Consider the following 17,926-nt stretch of genomic DNA (forward strand, 5'->3'; position numbering starts at 1 on the left):
TAGAATTAACACTAACCTTGAGTCCGGAGCTTCCAGGGCTCTCTAGTGGGGTATATGCTTCTTGAAGCTATTCGACGGACTAGATAACCTCTCCCTTATTCTCTGGGCCAACGACCTTCCCAGCAAGATCAGGATCCTAGAAGTCGTTGCTCACTATCGGATCACTCTCCGAGAATTCCGCTTCAACGACCAACAAAATATGGACCATTGGTCTACTTGGTTGGTTACTAACTTATGTGACACGGATAAGAGCCATCGTGGCCTCGTGGAGAGACACCATGCCTGAAGTGATGTAGGATCAAGCATTGAGCTCAATGATCCGTAGATGGAGGGAGTGAGAGGCTGGGCGGGTCCTTGAGCGAAGCCCTAGAGAAGGAAAGGATACAAATGGAAATAGAAGTTGATATTACACATAATTAATGTTTTTTGGCCTGACTTGAACTGACATAAAAATCTATCGTTTTATTTTAAAATAAAAAAATAAATGTCCGCCGAACCAGGATCGAACTGGTGACCTTTGGATGCCATGCACGATCATTGAAGATCCGATATTACAGTCCACTGCGCTACCAACTGCGCCACCAGCGGCAGTTCAATTAATTTTTCTACCTCTGCAAAGCCGTTCCCATGCATTCTCATCTGGCTCTTCAGTCCTTAGCCAAGGGTGCAACAGCCAGCCTGATCGTGTTTCTTACAGTGCTTGAATATTAGAATATCGCTCAAAATATGTCTTGAAGGCTGGCGAACATGCTCGTCGACCGTTGTGGAAATGAATCCAAGAATCTAATTAACTAATGATTTTGCTTCTAAGTTAGTCTCCAAGCTCCCTAAGAACCCCTCCTCGATCCATCATTAGCAATTCGCCCAGAACACCAAGAATTCATCGGAAAATAGCTAAAACAAAGGAAAAGCAAGGAGACAATAAGATAGCAGGTTGACAAGGACGAACTCAGCCAAAGCGCGGCAGATGAGCAGAGCCGCTGAAGATTGGCACACCAGTGACCAGTCACCAGACAGATCGAAACCGAATTAGGGTCACCATGGCAGCACAACCCTGTCAACAACGGGTTTTCATGCCCGCTAACTCAACAATGCTCCCATCCAATCTGGGGCGATAGCTTTGTCGGTACGCTCTGTCAATTGAATCTTTACGAAGCGTTCATAGATGCCCAGTGCTAATTCGGCTTCCAGCCTGATAGGAAGCACTATGCCCCTGTCACGAAAATCGTTTTCGATCTAGCTGGTCTTTCACAAAACACCACTTAGCTAATTTTGGTATGCATGAGGGTGATGTCGGATTTTGACATTCTTGGACGAAATTCGCCTTTTCGTCCTTTGAGAATGAATTTATCGATGTTTCTCCTGACTTATTAAATTTATTACTGCATCCTTTCTATGGAGCCGGAGGGACATTCGTTCATACTAAGACATACCTTTTTGACGTGAATAGCGGCATTTATCAGCGGGCTCCCAGGGTGAATGACTGTCCACTATTCACACTCGTGGCGGCATGTATGAGCCTTGAATAGATTTATTAAAATGTAAATCGACCACCTTTGACAATGCAACTGTATCCCTTGTTGTTATAGGCTTTTCTCTTTTAGTCAGGAGAATGAATTCCTCTTGTACTCATTATGGGCACTACTCAAAAGACACCCCTTATTTTCACTCAAAGTGCAGCCCCAGCACTAGTGGCCTATTTAAGAATATTGACAATAAAATCAAGGTATTCGTCGCGGTCTGGCGCGAATAAACTAGGGGCCGCAGAGCAAGCACGGGACGGACAGTCAGGAACCCGGAGTGGGCCGTAAGGAGTCGGCAAAATGGGTGGTAGCAGGGCGGCCTCAAAACAAGTGGAGGAGCCAAATCGGGTAGCAGGGGGGTACCCGAAGCAGGTGGCTGGAGGTGCCTATAGTGGGCGGTATTTTGGGCATTTGTTTTGGACCGTTCGATAGACAGCACCGCGTTAGATTCCAAGGTCACGCGATAGTGTGACATCGATAGAGCATTTCAGAACGCATGTTTTAACTTCTCTTTCGAGGCTTAAGAGTTAAGCACCCTGAATTCACTACTCGTGCCAGGCTTCCCCCCCCTCCAGGGTGGGTGCGCTACAGATCAACGCAAACCACACAACAACGCAAAGTCTGTACTCAACTCAAATAGTTAATTATCTCAACACCAACATGCCTCCTGATTTTCAATGGCAGTTTACTGCAAGCGGAGCTCGGCACGCAACAAGGCAGTGACTTGGATCGCTATTTAGATGCCAGCCACAACCGCAAACGAAAAACAACTCGTCGACGTGTTAATGCAGGAGGTCCTCTTTATGTTAAGGATGCAAATGGCCGGATTGAAGAGCGGAAGGCTACGGAAATGAGGGAGGAGTGGGAGAAGCGTGAGCGACGCCGGGCGCGCGATAAGAAGAAAAGGCAACGTGAGCTCACAGAGGAGGCTCGCAGGGGAGAAATAAATGGTGAAACAGCTGCTACAGCTACTGGAGATCAAGAAAATCTCCCTTATTTTATAGATACTCAACCGTGGTAGAAGAAATCGATTGTTTTGTTGCTTGATGTACTCGATTTTGCGTTGATTTGTGGCGCACCCACCCTGGAGGGGGGGAAGCCTGGCACGAGTATTCACTATTCACATGGTATTTCCAGGGTCTTTACTCCTTTACGGGCCCTGGTCTGTTGCGTGTTTGCCCTTTTATTAGCCAAATCATAAGGTCAAAGATGAAAGATCTGTGCGCCGAATTTGCTAGTAAGAAGGCACAGACACGGCAGACTAGGGCTGGTGAAGGAATGAATAATGCAAATGAAAAGTACATGACAGGATTCTTGAAAAGATTGATTAATATTCAACGGCTCAATGTATTATTCCGATCCCGTACCAACAATGGCTCAGAACATAAGAAACAGTTGGCTGCCTGCAGGGTTTGATGTTACATCTAAATATGGTAAGCAAAACTTGGGGATCACGATGGAGAGCAGCCGGACAACGGGAGAACGATACTCTGGGGCTATCCGTTGCAACTTCAATGGCTTACCAATTGCTTCGTCTGTAATAATGGATTGCCACTTTGGTAGAGACGCTGTCCTTCCCCGCTGGTCGGTTGCACAGATCGACGCTCAAAGCTCTGCTTATTATCAGCCCAATCGCACTTGTGTTTCTGGACGGAGATATCAGACTACCGCTTCAGGGTTAGGGTCTTCAAATCAGGGTTTCAATTGGTCGATGGCATCGTTAAATCCCTAAATGGTATATATGGCGCCACATCCTAAAAACCTAACCCCGACGCTAGCTACTACATACGTACGTATCAGTTCGTCAAGTATTTTAGTTGCTAACAACTCCTTATGACGACGCTTCCTGTTGACATGTCCTAGGAGGCTTGGTCGGACCAGCACGGAATGGACAACTCCCTTTAAAAAGGGGCATAGAATATTATTAAAGAGCATGGATTCTAACGCTGTTGAGGGGAGGAAGCAGACCGATCTTGGTCTGACACCACAACCGAACATGACCGGCATCGCTGATTTCACAAACATATTTCGGGCTTATCCCAACCCAAACACAGCACGCAAAGTCATTAAACGGCCGCGCCAGGCGTTTTCCTGCACAGCATGCCGAACCCGCAAGCTCAAGTGTGACCGAGAACGCCCATGTGGGATCTGCATCGCAAGAGGAGATGACGAAAAGTGTAGATATGCGTCGACGCCGAAGCAGCAGAAGGAGTCGAGGCTGGGCGTCCAGGGGCAGTTGCAGAGATTGGAAGAAATGGTGTCAAAACTGGTCCAAGATGGTAGTGCTGTTGCGAACTCGAATACAGCAATTACTCCGGATGATTCCACTTCCAGTTCCAATATGTCTACCAACGGCACGCAGCTGACGCTGGACTCTGAAGGGAGAGGCAGTGCGGAACCCGGCCCTAGATCAGTGTATACGGGGGCGACACATTGGACCACAGTCCTCGACGGTATCCGCGATATCCAAGACTGGCTTGACTTCGAACCCGAACCCATCCCATCGGCCCCGAACCCCCCGTCTAGTGGCGGGTTGTATGGCTTCATCTTCGGCGATCTGGAGCCGCTGAAGGTTGAAGAAGCCATCGAAGCGATACCTCCTCGTTCAGTCACCGATCCACTTCTGCAATTGTACTTCAGTTCGAAGTTCGCTTCGCCTACGTTTCTCCATGAGGGGAAGTTTCATCGTGACTACGAGCGCTTTCGAACTGACCCGGCTAGAACAAGCCTCTTCTGGATCAGTCTGCTCTATTCCGCACTCAGCATCGCGGCGCTTGCGGCTCACGGCAGCAGACATTATCTAACCAAGCAATCCTACAATATTGACCCTGCGGCCCTCCGGAAGAAAGCCGGCCAGTGTCTGGTGACTGCCGAATATCACGAAGCGCAGCAGTATACTATCGAGTCGTTGGTACTATATTGTTTGGCGGGATTTTACGCCACCAGCGAGGCTGATTCGTCGCTTTGGTCGTTGTTCGGATTGGTGACCAGACAAGCCCAGAGGATGGGCTATCATCGTGACCCAAGTCACCTAAAGAGCAATGATATCACACCTTTCGAAGCCGAGATGCGGCGACGCGTATGGTTCTATCTTGAGACGTTCGACGTCCTATTCTCTTTTCACCTCGGGTTGCCTCCAATCATCCACGAAGGTGTCTGTGACACTACACCACCGAGCCACCTCCTGGACGAAGATTTTGATGAACACAGTGAAGTACTCCCAGAGCCTCGATCGGACGTAGAACCGACGCACATGCTCTACCAGTACTATAAGTCGGCGTATATGCGAGCCTTCCGCAAAGTTGTCCGACACGCCCTCGCCGCCGGCAAACCGTCCTTCGAAGAGACCATCCTGCTCACGAACGAAATGGAGGACTTTCATAACGGGCTCGCTGAAAGCTTGAAGATCCGGCCCCTTCAAGTCACACACTTCACCGACCCACCCTCTACGATCATGCATCGACTGATGCTCGAAATGTGCTACCTGAAGAGCATGTGCGTGCTGCACCGTACCTACCTTAATTTCGAAAAACGCAATCCCAAATATGACCGATCCCGGGAAATCTGCCGTGCGGCTGCCATTCGGATCCTCGAGCTACAGTCCGAGTACCACCGCGAGAGCCAACCGGGGGGTCGACTGCACGAATCCAGCTGGATGATGTCGAGCCTGAACCATGACGACTTCCTGCTTGGCGCCATGATCGTCTGCCTGGATCTGCGAGAGAACGAGTCGATGAGCGTAACGGACCGAGCTCGGAAGATTGAGGCGCTGGAGATTTCGCACGATATCTGGTCGGAGCGGAAGGATCGCTCGATGGATGTGCAGCACGCGCTGAAGGTCCTGGGATTGATTTTGAAAAGTGTGAAGGGGCACGAGAATTGGCATCTGGGGATGCAAGACTCAGAGGTCGCAGTGATGGCATCCAGTGCTTTACTGGCTGGGAGTAGCATGCAATTTGAATCGCTGCTTATGCCGGGGACGGTGCAATGTGATATGGAGGACCTGTCCCTGGCCTTGATAGATTCTGAGGGATTCGATGAATTGTTGAATGACTCGGCGAACATTGATTGGGTGAGTTGACGTACTGAATAGCTTTGATTGCTACGGTAGACACTGACTTGCGTAGAATGCTATCGACGGATTCATTTTCGATCGTAATGGCAACCTTGATCACTCCGTGTACTCCTAGCTTCCAGTGCCAACCCGCCATTCCCCTGAGGCAGCTATAGATGGATACGTACGCCTCAACTTTTAAATAACCAGTCTGTAACATAAAGCACATATAGGGAAGTCCAAATATCCCAAGCAAAATTGAGGCGTAACGACAAACCACGCCACAAGGATTGGTGCTCAAAAGCAACCTGAGCTCAGAGGAACGCCAGGTCAGAATCATCCCCGATCGTCCCGTCAGCATCCAACTTCAGTATCTCACAAACCTGCTGCAACATCTTCCGCATCTTCTCCAGTATTTTTCTCTTGTTCCCCCCTTCATTCCGGCAGCGCAGGGTGATGACCTGTAGATTGAGATTTAGGCTTCGGTATGCCTTCACTAGGACTTTGATCTTGCGATAGTCCAGCTGTTGGAAATCGGCCCAACTCAGCGACCTTCCTTTCCCCCTAGTGGTGATCCCATTTAACCAGTCGGACGGGTGGTTGGTGAGGATCTCGGTTAGCGAGTCGAAGACCCGCATCTGCGTCTCACGGATGGACTTGGCCGTGGCGGCTAGGCTCTCGGCGCTGTCGACGAGGTAGAAATCGTCAGGGTCAGAGGAATCACGCGTAAATGAGATGGTGGAGGAGGCGTCCGATACGCGGCTGGTTGTTGAGGCGGTAGATATCGAACTGCGGTGGTGTGGTGGAGCACTGGCCCTCCCTGAGTCGCTGGTTTCGACGATCATCGGCTCCTCACATTCCAATTCTTCGAGGAGCGGAACCGAGGCACGCATTTCGTCTTTCAAGTCATATAGAGCGGATCGTATGGTGGTTATATTCCCATTGCGGTTGGGCTGGGCGATATTTTTGGCCAGATACTCGTCCAAATCACTGATGAAGCGCGGTTAAGACACTGATAGCCCCATCATGACGCGGAGTTGCTCACTTACCACTTGAAGATCGGTAAGAATTCCTTCAAAAATGTGGTCCTCTTCATCAACGTATTCGAAAGAGGCACCAGCTTTTTTACCACCTGCTCCGCGCTCCGAATCTCGACAAACCCTTCCTCATGCCCACTCCCCTCTGCCTCCTCTCCTTTCTCCTCCATGACGCCTTCCAGCAGTTGCGCCGCCTGGTCTCCCAACTCATTCACCGCCGCCAACGTATCTTGCACCCAATCCCCAATGCTCGGGTCCACCGGCGGTGGAGACCCATCATATCCACTACTCTCCACCTGCAGCGAGTAGCTGCCGAGGATAGTCTTCAGCTCCGTCGACAGCTTGGAGAGCTGGCGACATTGCTGCTCGAGCGTTGATGCAGCGGAGGGGGAGGCGCGGTCCTGAAGTTCGGTGACGAGGGGCAGGGCGGACTCGGTGCAGTCGATGAGCGCGGAGATGCAGCTGGTCAGGCATGGGATGTCGACCGCGACTTGCTCAAGGAAGGAGGCGACCATTGGGCTAGTTTCGAATTCAGTGTCGGTCATGCTGTTCACGTTGGCCTCAGTGAGGATACGACAAAAGGTGATGTGAATTCTGAGAGGAAGATTGCGGCCTTGCGATCGATTCGACACTTCAGCTGTTGCCTAATAATAGCTGCGATCGATTCCGGCTGTGATGCGGTATCTTGATACTACCACTTGGGTTGGCGCCCGCCAATTGACCCGGGTGTGGATTCTCTTTTATATATGTATATTTATATAAACATCTGGAAAACGAACCTGCTGAGGCGTTTCTTCAGTTACTCTAATCCATATACTATTCTCACCTACAGATCCCTCGATCTCTTAGAATCACACCAGAACAACGCCACTTGCTGATTCGAGGTTAGAGTAGATGCGGGGAAGGGAGCTGAGTTGACCCCTGAAACCAGCCAATGACCGGAAAGAGTTTCCGTAGCCCTACCCAGCTTCCGAGCATCCGGAGCTATGATCGGGTCGGAAACTACTACTTCAGTCACTGGAAGAGGACCATATTGAGGCATGTAAACGCTAATATTACTGTTCGCTATAGTACAGTCGCGCCGGATCGAGAATATAGTCCTATTACCCGGCAACACCTAAGACCCAGCAACCCCTGAAAACACAAGCCGATTGCGTTCCGCATACTCCTCGAACGCTTTAGCGTCTCCCACTAGGTCAGCAACGGCAATATATGTATCAGGACGTATCAAGTATGCTGCGTCGCGAACCAACCCCGTTCGTTGGTATTGATCCTGGTGCCATTCATACTCGTGCAACTGGACATTCGTGCTGCCGCACCATTCTCTGAGTATCCCCTTCGCCAGCCCATATACATGGACCTGCCACCCGATTCGATCATCAAAGCTTGCGAAATTGTCAGATCCATTTGCATCTGCAACCCACGGCAAACGGTCTCCTCCATGGACATCGCCCGTTGCGCCTTCCGACAGCAGAGTGCTCCGGTAATTGATCCCGATCTGCGAGACGGCGCGGAAGAAGAATTCACGGGCCCGTCCGATCGATAACACGAGCGGGACTATCAATGGCGCGACCCGCCTCCTGACAATCCCCGCCACGACGCTCTCCGCCGTCAGTGTGGTGAAGACGCGATCGGTCGTTTGCACGAGCTTGAGCGCAAATGCACGTCGCTCCGTCTCGTACGATGGAAGTAGGTCTGCCGTCGCTTTGCCGTGGATCACGCTCGCTAGTTTCCACGAAAGGTTGATGGCGTCCCCGATGCCGGTGTTCATGCCTTGGCCGCCCGCAGGGCTATGGATATGAGCGGCGTCTCCAACCAGGAATGCGCGGCCCTGGGCGAAATGCTCCGCAACGCGGTGATGTACGCGATATGTCGAGAACCAGTTGACCTTGTCGATATGCATGTTTAGCTGGTCGATGGCACGGCTCCCGACGGAGTCGAGAGTGAGAGCCTCCGGGCGGTCAACTCGCTCATCATGCACCATGCCGATAAGGCGGCAGTGGCCAGGTTTGTCGTAGGGGAATACGCCAATGATGTCGGCCTCGTCTAGATTCATGTGTGTTTCGTTGTTCATGCAAGGACCGCTGCCTTCAATGTCTGCGACGTAGAAGAGATGGTGGTAGGCGTCGCCGACGAACTCCATATTTAAGGCATTGCGGACGGCGGAACGAGCACCGTCGCATCCCGCGATATAGGAGGTGGTACATGTCTCTTTTCCACCGTCGGGCATGCGGAGCTCCGCAGTAACATGAGTGCCATGATCGGTCAAGTTCAGTAGCTCGGTGTTGCGCTCGACATTGATACCACACCGCTCAGCTTCTTCATTGAGTATACGCTCGTGGATGTCCTGTGGCAGAACGAATAGGAATGGATAAGGAGTGAGACCCTTTCCAACTTCAGCCAGAGGGACTCGCCCCTTGATTGCTCCTGCGACCCAGATGTTCGATGCTTTAGCCGGTTGTCCTTGGGCAAGACACTTTTCCGTCAACCCCGCGAGGCGGTAGAGCTCGAGAGTTCGTGCATGTACAACTGTGGCTCGTGAGGTCTCGGCTGACATGGACATCTTGTCGATTATACGAACTCTGACGCCTTGTTTGACGAGAAACAAGGCGAGGATAAGGCCAGTCGGCCCGGCGCCTACGATGAGGACATCCATGGGATTTGCAACCATAGTAATTCAGAATCCAGAATCTTCAATATATAAATATGTTAAAACTAAGAAAAAAAGGGTGCTCTCTCGTGAAAAGGAAAGCTGCGGATCATAGCATAGGACTTGGTTGTGCTGAACAACACAAAAAAAAGAAGACCAATCTACAAGACATATACCTCCTAGTCACTCTTTATCATAAGCCTCACCTTACTATAAGCGTGTCTCGAGAATGTCACTCACTAACATCACGGCAAATGCGATTCCTGTCGGCCATTAGGATGAGTGATGACTGATCAGACCGATCTCCTCAACACGCAAGGCTGCTGCCTTCCGGCACAAGGAGATCGCAAAAGTTGACCGAGAGCCGTGTAGTGTATATGAGAGCGGAATAGAGTTCCATGATCGCCCGAGCAATACCTTAAAATATGTCTAAAATGATATCTCGAGCAAAGTGCAAGATGACGCGTCCCGCCCATCGCTCGGATTTATGTGCCCGGCCGCAGGGAGCGGCGGAATAGTCTTCCCCCGTAGGGAGTAGAATTCGACGGTTGCCGAAAAGACCCTGCGCCTTGGCAAGCGGCAGGGGTTGCCGTGTGGTGGTTGATTCAGGAATGACAGGCCTCAAATCAGGCATCGAACTTCACATCAATTCTAAAGATGACGATGACTGGAAAAAAAATAGCGATGCAGAAGGAGAAGAGCGCGGAAATAGAAAACGAAAGGTCAAGGACGCAGTGTGCATGTGCCAGCACCGGGTGAATCTTGTTCCCTGCCACCATTTTTGCCTCCTGTTGCCGCTCGTTCACCAAGATGGCATGACAGTATCCTCGAATCTCCGGTGCCTGTCCACTCAGGAAGTCGGGATGACTCCTCGCCGCCTATACGAGGATGCAGCCTACCCCTGTGAACAAAACCTGATATCAGAGGATAAATCAAGACAGCGCTCCAGGCATGCACTCGAAACGCAAGTAACCCTTATGTCGTCGAGGGCCGCCGGTGAGGAACCGAGGAAGGCAACGGTTGCCGAGACATGTGTCAGGAATAACTGGCCAGCAACAGGATATCCTGTTGTTCAAGAAGGCCCTTGGGAATAGAGTTGCTGCCTGCGGCGTTAACAGGACGATTTGATAAGAGTGTCCACGTGGACAGGGCGATGTTCTGGACTATCACTGATCGCCTCAATCAACGTCTTCACACAGGTCGCCCTGTTCCCCACCATCATGCGAAGCGATGAGCTAACATCTCTTATGGTTTGAAATCGCCATTGCGTACAGCCGCAAACGGATAAATGGAAGCCTGTCATTGCGGTGTATCCGATGAAACCATCGTGCGAAAGAAATGGAAATGGAACACCTTGTCAATTGTTGGAGATAGTGACATCGCCCATTGGTTAGCTGTCGTGTCGATGACTCGAAAGTCGACGTTGACGCGCCCAAGCGGCCCCTAGCTGGCGCGAAATTGACGCGATATCACATGAGGCGGGGTCGCCTCCACTGAGGCGTGCAAGAGCCGGTTTGGGGCTCGGATGGATGAGGCTGTGCGGGTCGAATGAGTAACTTTGAGTGAGTCATTGGTATGGGAGGAAGGAGGGCATCGAGATGGGATTGGAAGTTGGAAGAGGGAGAAATGGTATTGATACCTAGGAGAAGGATTTCGTGGAAGGAGTCGGGCAGTCAGGGGCTTTTGGAATCAGGCAGCAATATTTCCAAAAATAGTTAAGGACTAGATTTTTATGGCGGAGTAGTATGGATGACTGCTACAGGTGGAATTACGCACACCTGATACAGAATGTCAAATCATGCCCGTTTTGGGAGTCGAGTTGAGCCCGTTGAAGAGTCCTCGAAGCCAGTCGCTTTGGAGAGAAGTCCAGAGAACTTTTAGCAACCGTTTCGAATTCTATGATACGTACACTTCTACGTTGAGTCGGATGATGGAATACAGTTCAGTATTGAGTAAAGTGTGCGAGAAAACAATTTGAAACCTCGTTGATGAGCGTAAAAGTTCCCGTTCGAAAGCACCCGTGTCCGCCGTGAAAGAAGAAATCGCACCGTAATAGAGACCCCCTCGTCTCAGTTCCATTCGACTCCAGTCCATGCCATGATACACCGGTATCAAAGGAAACCCACCCCGCGGGCGTGTTGAGTCCCGCAATGAATGAAAGAAAGCCAGTCCCGTAATGAAATAATCCCACCGCTGACGCGAAAACTTTCATCATACCCATTCTTCCCATTATGCGTGCAGCCCCGTCCTCGTCCCCAACTGGGCCACCAGCTCCTCCAGCCGGTGCAGCCGATGATCCTTCTCCGAGTTCTCCAGCTCCAGCTTCCGCAGCCGCGAGTCCTTCTCGGCGTTGTCGACCATGAGCCGCTCGATCTCGCTCTGCTGATCCGACTGCACGGCGTGGTAGCCGTTCATCTTGCCGTCGTCGGTCCGGCGGCGCTTGCCGAGGTTCGGCTCGATATTCGGGTCGGTGGCCGCGGCGCTTGCTTGGAGTTCGTCGACCATGTGCGAGGTGTCGGGGTTGCCGTCCTCGTCGATGAGGCCGGGGGAGCCGCCCATGGAGCCGGATTCGCGGCGATGGACGCGGCGGAGATGCTCCTGGAGGTTCTCCTTGCGGGTGAACGGAGGGCCGTGATGACGCTTGCACGCCGGTTCGGGGCAGTAGATAGTGATCTTGGTGCCGCCGTGGAGCTTGTGCACTTCTCTTTGGTGGCGAAGCAGCCCGCCGGAGTAGGTGAAGCCCTGGAGCTTCTCGCAGCCGGTCTCACGACACTTGTAGGGCCTCTCATGCTTGTCCATGTGTTTTCTGTGGTTCTTTGTTAGCTTGTGTTGCGGTCAATAAGGGGTGTTGTAGGGGGGTGAAAACGAACTCAATCGAGCAAAGAAGTGATGTTTACTTACCCCCATTCACATTTGCGATCGAACATCAGGTGCGCGCACTGAGGATGAGCACAGATGAACTTGTTCTGCTCGTTCTTCGGAGGTTCTCCTTCTCTTTTGTACGTCCAACCTCGACGGTTGCTGAACGGTTCGTTCTGACCAGGTGACATGGCCGAGTCGTCCATGTGCTCGATCTCTTCCTCAGCATCAACTTGACCAGTTCGGCTCAGTAACTTCTCGTCAATGGGAATCTGTGCGGCGTTTGCGTGATCCAGAGCCGGGTCGGTCATTTGCTGCAGCTCGGGCGCGATGTTGTGTTGAAGACCCATGGTCGCAGTTGCGACGGCTGTTTCAGGCATCCTTCTTGAATTTATAGAACGTGAATTCACAGGGGATCGGCTCAGGTTTTGACTGTTCACTGGAATTGATGCCTCCGGAGTCGATGCGTCATACAAATTGGAACAAATGTAGGAATGTTGCTGCGCCTCTCGAGGTGACCGAGAACTCAAATACGGTGCGTAATTTGGCTGTGGGAAGTACGCGGTTATATGAGTACGACGAGTAGCAATGCTGTTTCGTTCCTCTTGATGCCACCGGGGATCGTTGAATGATATAGCGGGCGCCTCAGGCAGATTTCCAGCTGTCGTGAAGTGGTCCTGCAGCAGACCTTGACTAAATACCTCTCAATGCTGTAGGCAGCCTGGGTGAGACGTGCCACTTAGATCGTGGATGGCGGGATGGGAGCCTGAAGTCCAGTCAGAGGCTTGCGAAGTGATTAATTTGCCTCGGATGGTGGAGGTAGACGTTATGCCGCGTCTGAGTCAAAGCCTCCCTCGAATGCGTACTCGATATGAGAGCGCGTCGTCAGGTATCAACTGAAGAAGACTGTGGCCTGGCAAGGAAACAAGGAGATAAGGAGACAAGGTGTCGAAAGATGATGGGAAGGCAGGAAAAGTTGAGAAAGTGGAAAAGAGCGGGAGGAAAAACGAACCTCGGGCAGCAAGGCAGAAGTCGGCGTGGATTGGTGGGAAGGGAATGACGGCCTGAGCGGTTGCCACTGTCAGCCCCACTTCGGTGTCACGTGTGGTCCGTGCAGAATTGATTACACCCTCAATTCCGGTGGTTGGATTGGGTTCTTCAACAACTTGATGATGATGAAACTGTTGGTCACCGAAAAAACTTGGCTCCCACGGGAAAGTCACCGAGTTTGCCTCAGGCCGTATTGGTTGTGGAGTGGTGTTCGAATAATTCGATGCGAAAACACTGCCATTATGTTCTGTTTTTCCGTTAGCCGCCCGGGTCACTCCGAGTGTTATGCACATTTCCTAAAATCGCCTAGTGTGAGTGATGGACATATCAGGTCACGTGGGCATGAAGGATCTCCGAAGTTTAACCAGAATTGATGCCCCAGTCATCAACATTTCTGTCGTGCCGACTATGGTTCATCACTCTCGCAGGTCTCACTGCCTGTCGTCGCTGAAGCCCAAGTCCGTTATGCATGGCCTAGCTTTCTTGCAAAGTATGCGCCTCAAATGTTTTTATTTCCTCTTTTGTCATCATCCGCGAGGTGGAATGTCATAGCACCATTTGAGAGAACGCCGATCCATGGCGGAGCCTGAAACATAACGAGAACGGGAGACTTACGTTGCGTTGTGCGTACGTGGCCACCACCCCATGGGCCCTCCGTCCGCAACTGGCCGATTGCGCCGCCCGGTGGGCAGTAGTACTGCCAGCATACTCCCCTTCACGTTAGGCGGTTAGCAAAACTCGGTCATATTAGGGTGGAAACTTCCTTACCAAAGTACGGCCAACGCGGGTTTGATACTCCACGGCCACGTCGTGCTGATCGGTCGTTCATTGTTGCGGTACTCCGAACACCACAGGTCGCCGCCGAGCTTGCCCACCGCCTTGAGTCTTGCCATCCAGGAGCTGCATCGGCCTTTGAACTCCTCGACAATTGTCTTTTCAATCCAGCTGATGAACCAGTCGCTTAGGATCCGTAGCAAGTGCTCCAGGTTGGCGAGCGCCGAGTCGCTTAGCTTGTCTCCCACGGCCTGCTGGTATACGAACAGCAGGGCTGTCTCGACGTGGCCGAGTTTGTCGGCGACGTTGAACAGGCTCAAGTTCTCGAACAATTGGCCCCCGCTTCCGTTAGCGAGGACATCGAGGAAGCGCTTGTCATCGGACGCGATGTCGCGTAGCGCTTCGGGGGCGAAGCCATTTCCCTTGTCATCGATCTCTTTCAAAAAGCCACCGCGAGGGTTAGTTAGGAACTTATAGGTGGGATATAAAGTGATGTTACGGACTCCCCTATGTCATGGTTGGTTGTCATGTCCTTGAGTTGGAACGCTTTCTCCCCCCATCGTTTCTCGGGGTGCCAGTTTCGAGACTTGGTCACTCGGTGAGCTGGTTCCAGAGTAATACTTCGTGATTTCTTGGTTCCTCCTGGGACCTTGCTTGGCGGGGTTGCTTCGGTGCTGGAAGCGGCATCCTTTGCGAGGTCTTGGAAACTAACGCCTTCGATACGGCTGATGGATCCCCGTACGCGCGGTTTGAGCCGATTACGGAGCTGGTTGATTAGTTGGTAGACTCGGATCGCTCGATAGATGTCTGGATGCTGTTTTGATCCTGACTTCAACCCCAACTCGCTGGGGGATGGCATGGTGAACGCGCTCCCTGGAAGCAATACTCATCCGCACAATGAACAAAAGATTGTTCTGACTTGTCGCAGCGAGATCGCTCCATCTTAACTTCGCCCACGAAAGGTGGCTATGTTTCTACTGTCCTCAGGACGGTCATCGTGATAAGCGATGGAGGTGGTTGAAGGCGAGATACCCAAGAAAAGGCAACTTCTGACATCCAGCGAAAATGAGCACTACTATTCATGAGAATATCGTCTGCCGCTTTAGGTAATCAACGGCCTCATGTTTGGGGCTGTGAAATTTCTGATGAGGCTGCATTCGGTGAACCAGGTTCTAGATATATTTCCGGTGAAGGTGGGAGGCATCAAGGCGGCGATGGAATTGAGGCATCATTTTTGGATAAGGCGCCATATTCAGCTACTTCATGCATTTAACCATTTTTCTTCTCACTACTCCATCAGACCACTTACCGATGCTGCCATATAGCACAGGAACATGGAGAACAAAACCCGGAGGTGTACGAACTACACCACGAACCACCTAGTTGTGGTGCATCAAACAGGTTGTTTCCATGCTACGGTATCGTTGAAGCATCTCCCAAAGTCGCACGGTCGACCCGTTCTGGTTGCTGTCATTGTATACCGTACATACACTGTGCCTCATCTGCCTGATACGGGTACGTACTGTATAGTATCGCCTCTTTTGCCTAATATCGCCTCACGAAAGTTTTCCTGCTCCCGTGGTTCGTTCCTCCATCCATCACCATAAGACAATGGAAGATTTGCCGGCTATGGATGCTCCGTTGCTCTAAACATTGTTTAAACAAATCCAGCTCGGACAGGCTTTTTCTCAGGAGACCCTTTCCATAACCTACACTATCTTGTTATCAGTTGATATTCTCTCGGTCTGGAATCCTGTCACAATGGCTCCATCGGTAGCTCTCTACAACCAAATCAATACACGCCCTTTCGCAACCAGACTTCTGGAAGTCCTACCATCAAACGACGAAAATGAAAAAGCCGCTTGTCGTTTCATAACTGCATCACTGGATGCGAATCCTGCTTATATCGCGATTTCATACACCTAATATTTGCCCTTGGACACGACCGAGATAGTCGCAAGTGGCCTCACTACTATTGTGAGGATGAACCTAAGTTCAGCACTTCAACATATCCGCAATCGTCGTTCGTGAGGTGTTACATTTCTCACGATTCCTTGATGGGCCAACTGACTATTGGCTTTTCTCCAAATGCGTCTGCTGTAAGCGTCGCACCCATACGTAGTAGCATTATGGGAGTGTACTTTGTTAGAGAAACAATGGACGGTGCTGCTCATTACATGCGACAAGCAATGTGCTGGGAGCTCCAAATGGGTCTGATGCCGATCTCCAAGGGACGAATACTAGGACATCACGATTAGCTCCAAGTATCGAAATGGGTCCATCAATAACGTCTGCATGACCGCAGCCAGCGCGCCAGGTGTTATAAGTCTCACGTCTTCTGGTCTCACTGCAGAGAGGCAAGTTTTCAGAAAACCCTCCTCACCAGACGAACTCCGCGGTCACAAATCTCATAATACAATCGGTCCGCTAGATTACATCACTAGCTTCTTTGCCAACCAATCTATCTCTATCGATACTGGCACAACCTTAGCAAGACCCGGATCTTTGACTTCTCGGCAGTCTGTCAGCAGTGCGTACATTCCCGGAGACACACCTGTAACGCTTCCAAGTGCGACGAATACCCTCCTACGGCCAGTCCGTCCCACACCCACTGTAACCGAATCATTGTCGATCATCCTTCGTGGAGCTGACTCATCTTGCAATCTTTACTCGTTTTCGGGCGACCTCCCCTCGGATGATGAAGTTAGAAAGCTCTTCAGGGGGGTTTCTCGGATTGATTTCTTACTATACACGTATAATTTCGAGTGCACGTTGAGAAGCTAGCAGCTGCTCGACCACCATTTCGTGATTATGAGCTGCAACTGCCTGGATCGCCGTGCCGTAGAGGCCTCCCTGCGCCGTAACGTCGGCTCCCGCCTTGAGGAGCTGCGTCACGACCTCTCGGTGTCCTCTATATGCAGCCGTCTGGAGCGTTGTGCCGAAGTGGCCTCCCTGCACCGTGACGTCGGTTTCCGCCTTGCACAAGAGAACCTTTGATCAAATGCTGACAGCCACGAAAGGACAAGATATAAAGAAGTCCCGCATCTATGCTATTTACTAGCCATCGATGCTCCGCATCACCGCTAGGGTTATGAAGAAATATTATCCACCACTTAAATCAATCGCTTTGCATTCGAAGCCACTGTATAATAGCCACTCGCGTGACTCCTTCAGATAGTGCCTTCTCTGCGTGGTTGAGCATATGACTCACCGCATACCCCAGAAAAGGATATTTGCCGCCCAACTCCTTCATTTTCTCCTCGCTCGTCAGTGCCCAAGTCATCCAGATCAAACTTACTGAGGTTCCCATGCTCATATTTCAAGTTTGAAGCCGGGAGAACCAGCACGATGCCCATGAGACAGTATCCATGAGATGGAAGGGAGAGGGAGCTGAGATACTACTCAGTTCTGCTCGAAGAAGTCAAGAGAACTGCATGACTGGTATAAAATCAGAGATGCGGAGGTCAGGGAACTGTTCTGGTAAAGAGCACCATCGTTGTTGCATCTCAGCCTTTCTGCGCTGCAGCCAGGCCGTGGATATGCAGATGTCTGCTCGCTCATCAGGCGCCTGGGAATGGAAAGAAGCCGTGAGTGTCACTAGAATTTCGGGGGAGGGGGTGGGCCAAGGATCCGCCATTAGCTCGACCTAGGAAACTCGCTCGAGTCTCCTGCAGTGGATCGGTTAAGTGTTTATCAACCAAGACGATTCGGATGAGAAAAACGAACAGGTGCAACTAATGGGCATGGTCTATTCAAACGCATCGCTGGTCATCTCGTGGCTGGGCTGCGACCAGGAGAGAGAACTGAGCTTCCATCCAACTGATCCGAACTGTGGCGCTTGAGGCCGATTCATCAGGAAGCTGGCTAGACGGTCTTTCGTGGATCCAGAAATAACCGTGGCTTCAAGTCTTGAACGTCGTCGACGAGCGAAGTAACATATTCCTAACAAAGCATGGAGATCCCTCTAGGCTTTTATTTT

At 51.2% G+C, this 17,926-nt stretch overlaps 6 protein-coding genes and 1 non-coding gene across 7 annotated transcripts; 1 reads left to right on the forward strand and 6 right to left on the reverse strand.

Moving 5' to 3' along the window:
• Positions 1 to 487: 487 nt before the first annotated feature.
• Positions 488 to 588, reverse strand: P152DRAFT_t18. The gene has a single exon. It is a non-coding gene; the product is annotated as a tRNA-Tyr (tRNA).
• Positions 589 to 3,039: 2,451 nt separating this feature from the next.
• Positions 3,040 to 5,748, forward strand: P152DRAFT_193610 (uncharacterized protein). Its single transcript, XM_033674280.1, has 2 exons — positions 3,040 to 3,312; positions 3,387 to 5,748. The coding sequence occupies exon 2, from the start codon at positions 3,457 to 3,459 to the stop codon at positions 5,602 to 5,604; it is 2,148 nt and encodes a 715-aa protein (XP_033537337.1). The 5' UTR covers positions 3,040 to 3,312; positions 3,387 to 3,456; the 3' UTR covers positions 5,605 to 5,748.
• On the reverse strand, positions 5,592 to 7,406 carry P152DRAFT_455422 (uncharacterized protein). Its single transcript, XM_033678782.1, has 2 exons — positions 6,627 to 7,406; positions 5,592 to 6,567 (listed from the first exon to the last, which is right to left on the reverse strand). The coding sequence occupies exons 1-2, from the start codon at positions 7,157 to 7,159 to the stop codon at positions 5,892 to 5,894; spliced, it is 1,209 nt and encodes a 402-aa protein (XP_033537338.1). The 5' UTR covers positions 7,160 to 7,406; the 3' UTR covers positions 5,592 to 5,891.
• A 29-nt stretch (positions 7,407 to 7,435) lies between these two features.
• P152DRAFT_193811 (2-polyprenyl-6-methoxyphenol hydroxylase-like oxidoreductase) lies at positions 7,436 to 9,580 on the reverse strand. The gene has a single exon (XM_033674281.1). It carries the CDS (start codon positions 9,283 to 9,285, stop codon positions 7,732 to 7,734), a length of 1,554 nt encoding a protein of 517 aa, XP_033537339.1. The 5' UTR covers positions 9,286 to 9,580; the 3' UTR covers positions 7,436 to 7,731.
• A 1,913-nt stretch (positions 9,581 to 11,493) lies between these two features.
• On the reverse strand, positions 11,494 to 14,806 carry P152DRAFT_446746 (uncharacterized protein; the record flags this gene model as incomplete). Its single annotated transcript, XM_033677942.1, has 6 exons — positions 11,494 to 12,070; positions 12,166 to 12,784; positions 13,136 to 13,420; positions 13,789 to 13,886; positions 13,942 to 14,417; positions 14,447 to 14,806. 6 exons carry the CDS (start codon positions 14,804 to 14,806, stop codon positions 11,494 to 11,496), a joined length of 2,415 nt encoding a protein of 804 aa, XP_033537340.1.
• A 1,460-nt stretch (positions 14,807 to 16,266) lies between these two features.
• Positions 16,267 to 17,046, reverse strand: P152DRAFT_429957 (uncharacterized protein). The gene has a single exon (XM_033677376.1). It carries the CDS (start codon positions 16,581 to 16,583, stop codon positions 16,380 to 16,382), a length of 204 nt encoding a protein of 67 aa, XP_033537341.1. The 5' UTR covers positions 16,584 to 17,046; the 3' UTR covers positions 16,267 to 16,379.
• On the reverse strand, positions 16,693 to 16,935 carry P152DRAFT_390058 (uncharacterized protein; the record flags this gene model as incomplete). Its single annotated transcript, XM_033676020.1, has 1 exon — positions 16,693 to 16,935. A coding segment is annotated over one exon (243 nt), but the record flags the coding sequence as incomplete, so codon positions are not given.
• Positions 17,047 to 17,926: the final 880 nt, after the last annotated feature.

The sequence above is a fragment of the Eremomyces bilateralis genome (assembly GCF_010015585.1).
Source record: "Eremomyces bilateralis CBS 781.70 unplaced genomic scaffold P152scaffold_3, whole genome shotgun sequence".
Taxonomy (NCBI): Eukaryota; Fungi; Ascomycota; class Dothideomycetes; order Eremomycetales; family Eremomycetaceae; genus Eremomyces; species Eremomyces bilateralis.

What these genes read in the sequence shown, in the direction of transcription:
- P152DRAFT_429957 (XM_033677376.1), bottom strand. Translation starts at nt 16,583, where the DNA reads ATGATCGACAATGATTCGGTTACAGTGGGTGTGGGACGGACTGGCCGT.
- P152DRAFT_193610 (XM_033674280.1), top strand. Translation starts at nt 3,457, where the DNA reads ATGGATTCTAACGCTGTTGAGGGGAGGAAGCAGACCGATCTTGGTCTG.
- P152DRAFT_193811 (XM_033674281.1), bottom strand. Translation starts at nt 9,285, where the DNA reads ATGGTTGCAAATCCCATGGATGTCCTCATCGTAGGCGCCGGGCCGACT.
- P152DRAFT_455422 (XM_033678782.1), bottom strand. Translation starts at nt 7,159, where the DNA reads ATGACCGACACTGAATTCGAAACTAGCCCAATGGTCGCCTCCTTCCTT. An exon ending in TTCTTACCGATCTTCAAGTG is followed by an intron (nt 6,568 to 6,626) that starts GTAAGTGAGCAA and finishes GCGCTTCATCAG; the next exon opens with TGATTTGGACGAGTATCTGG.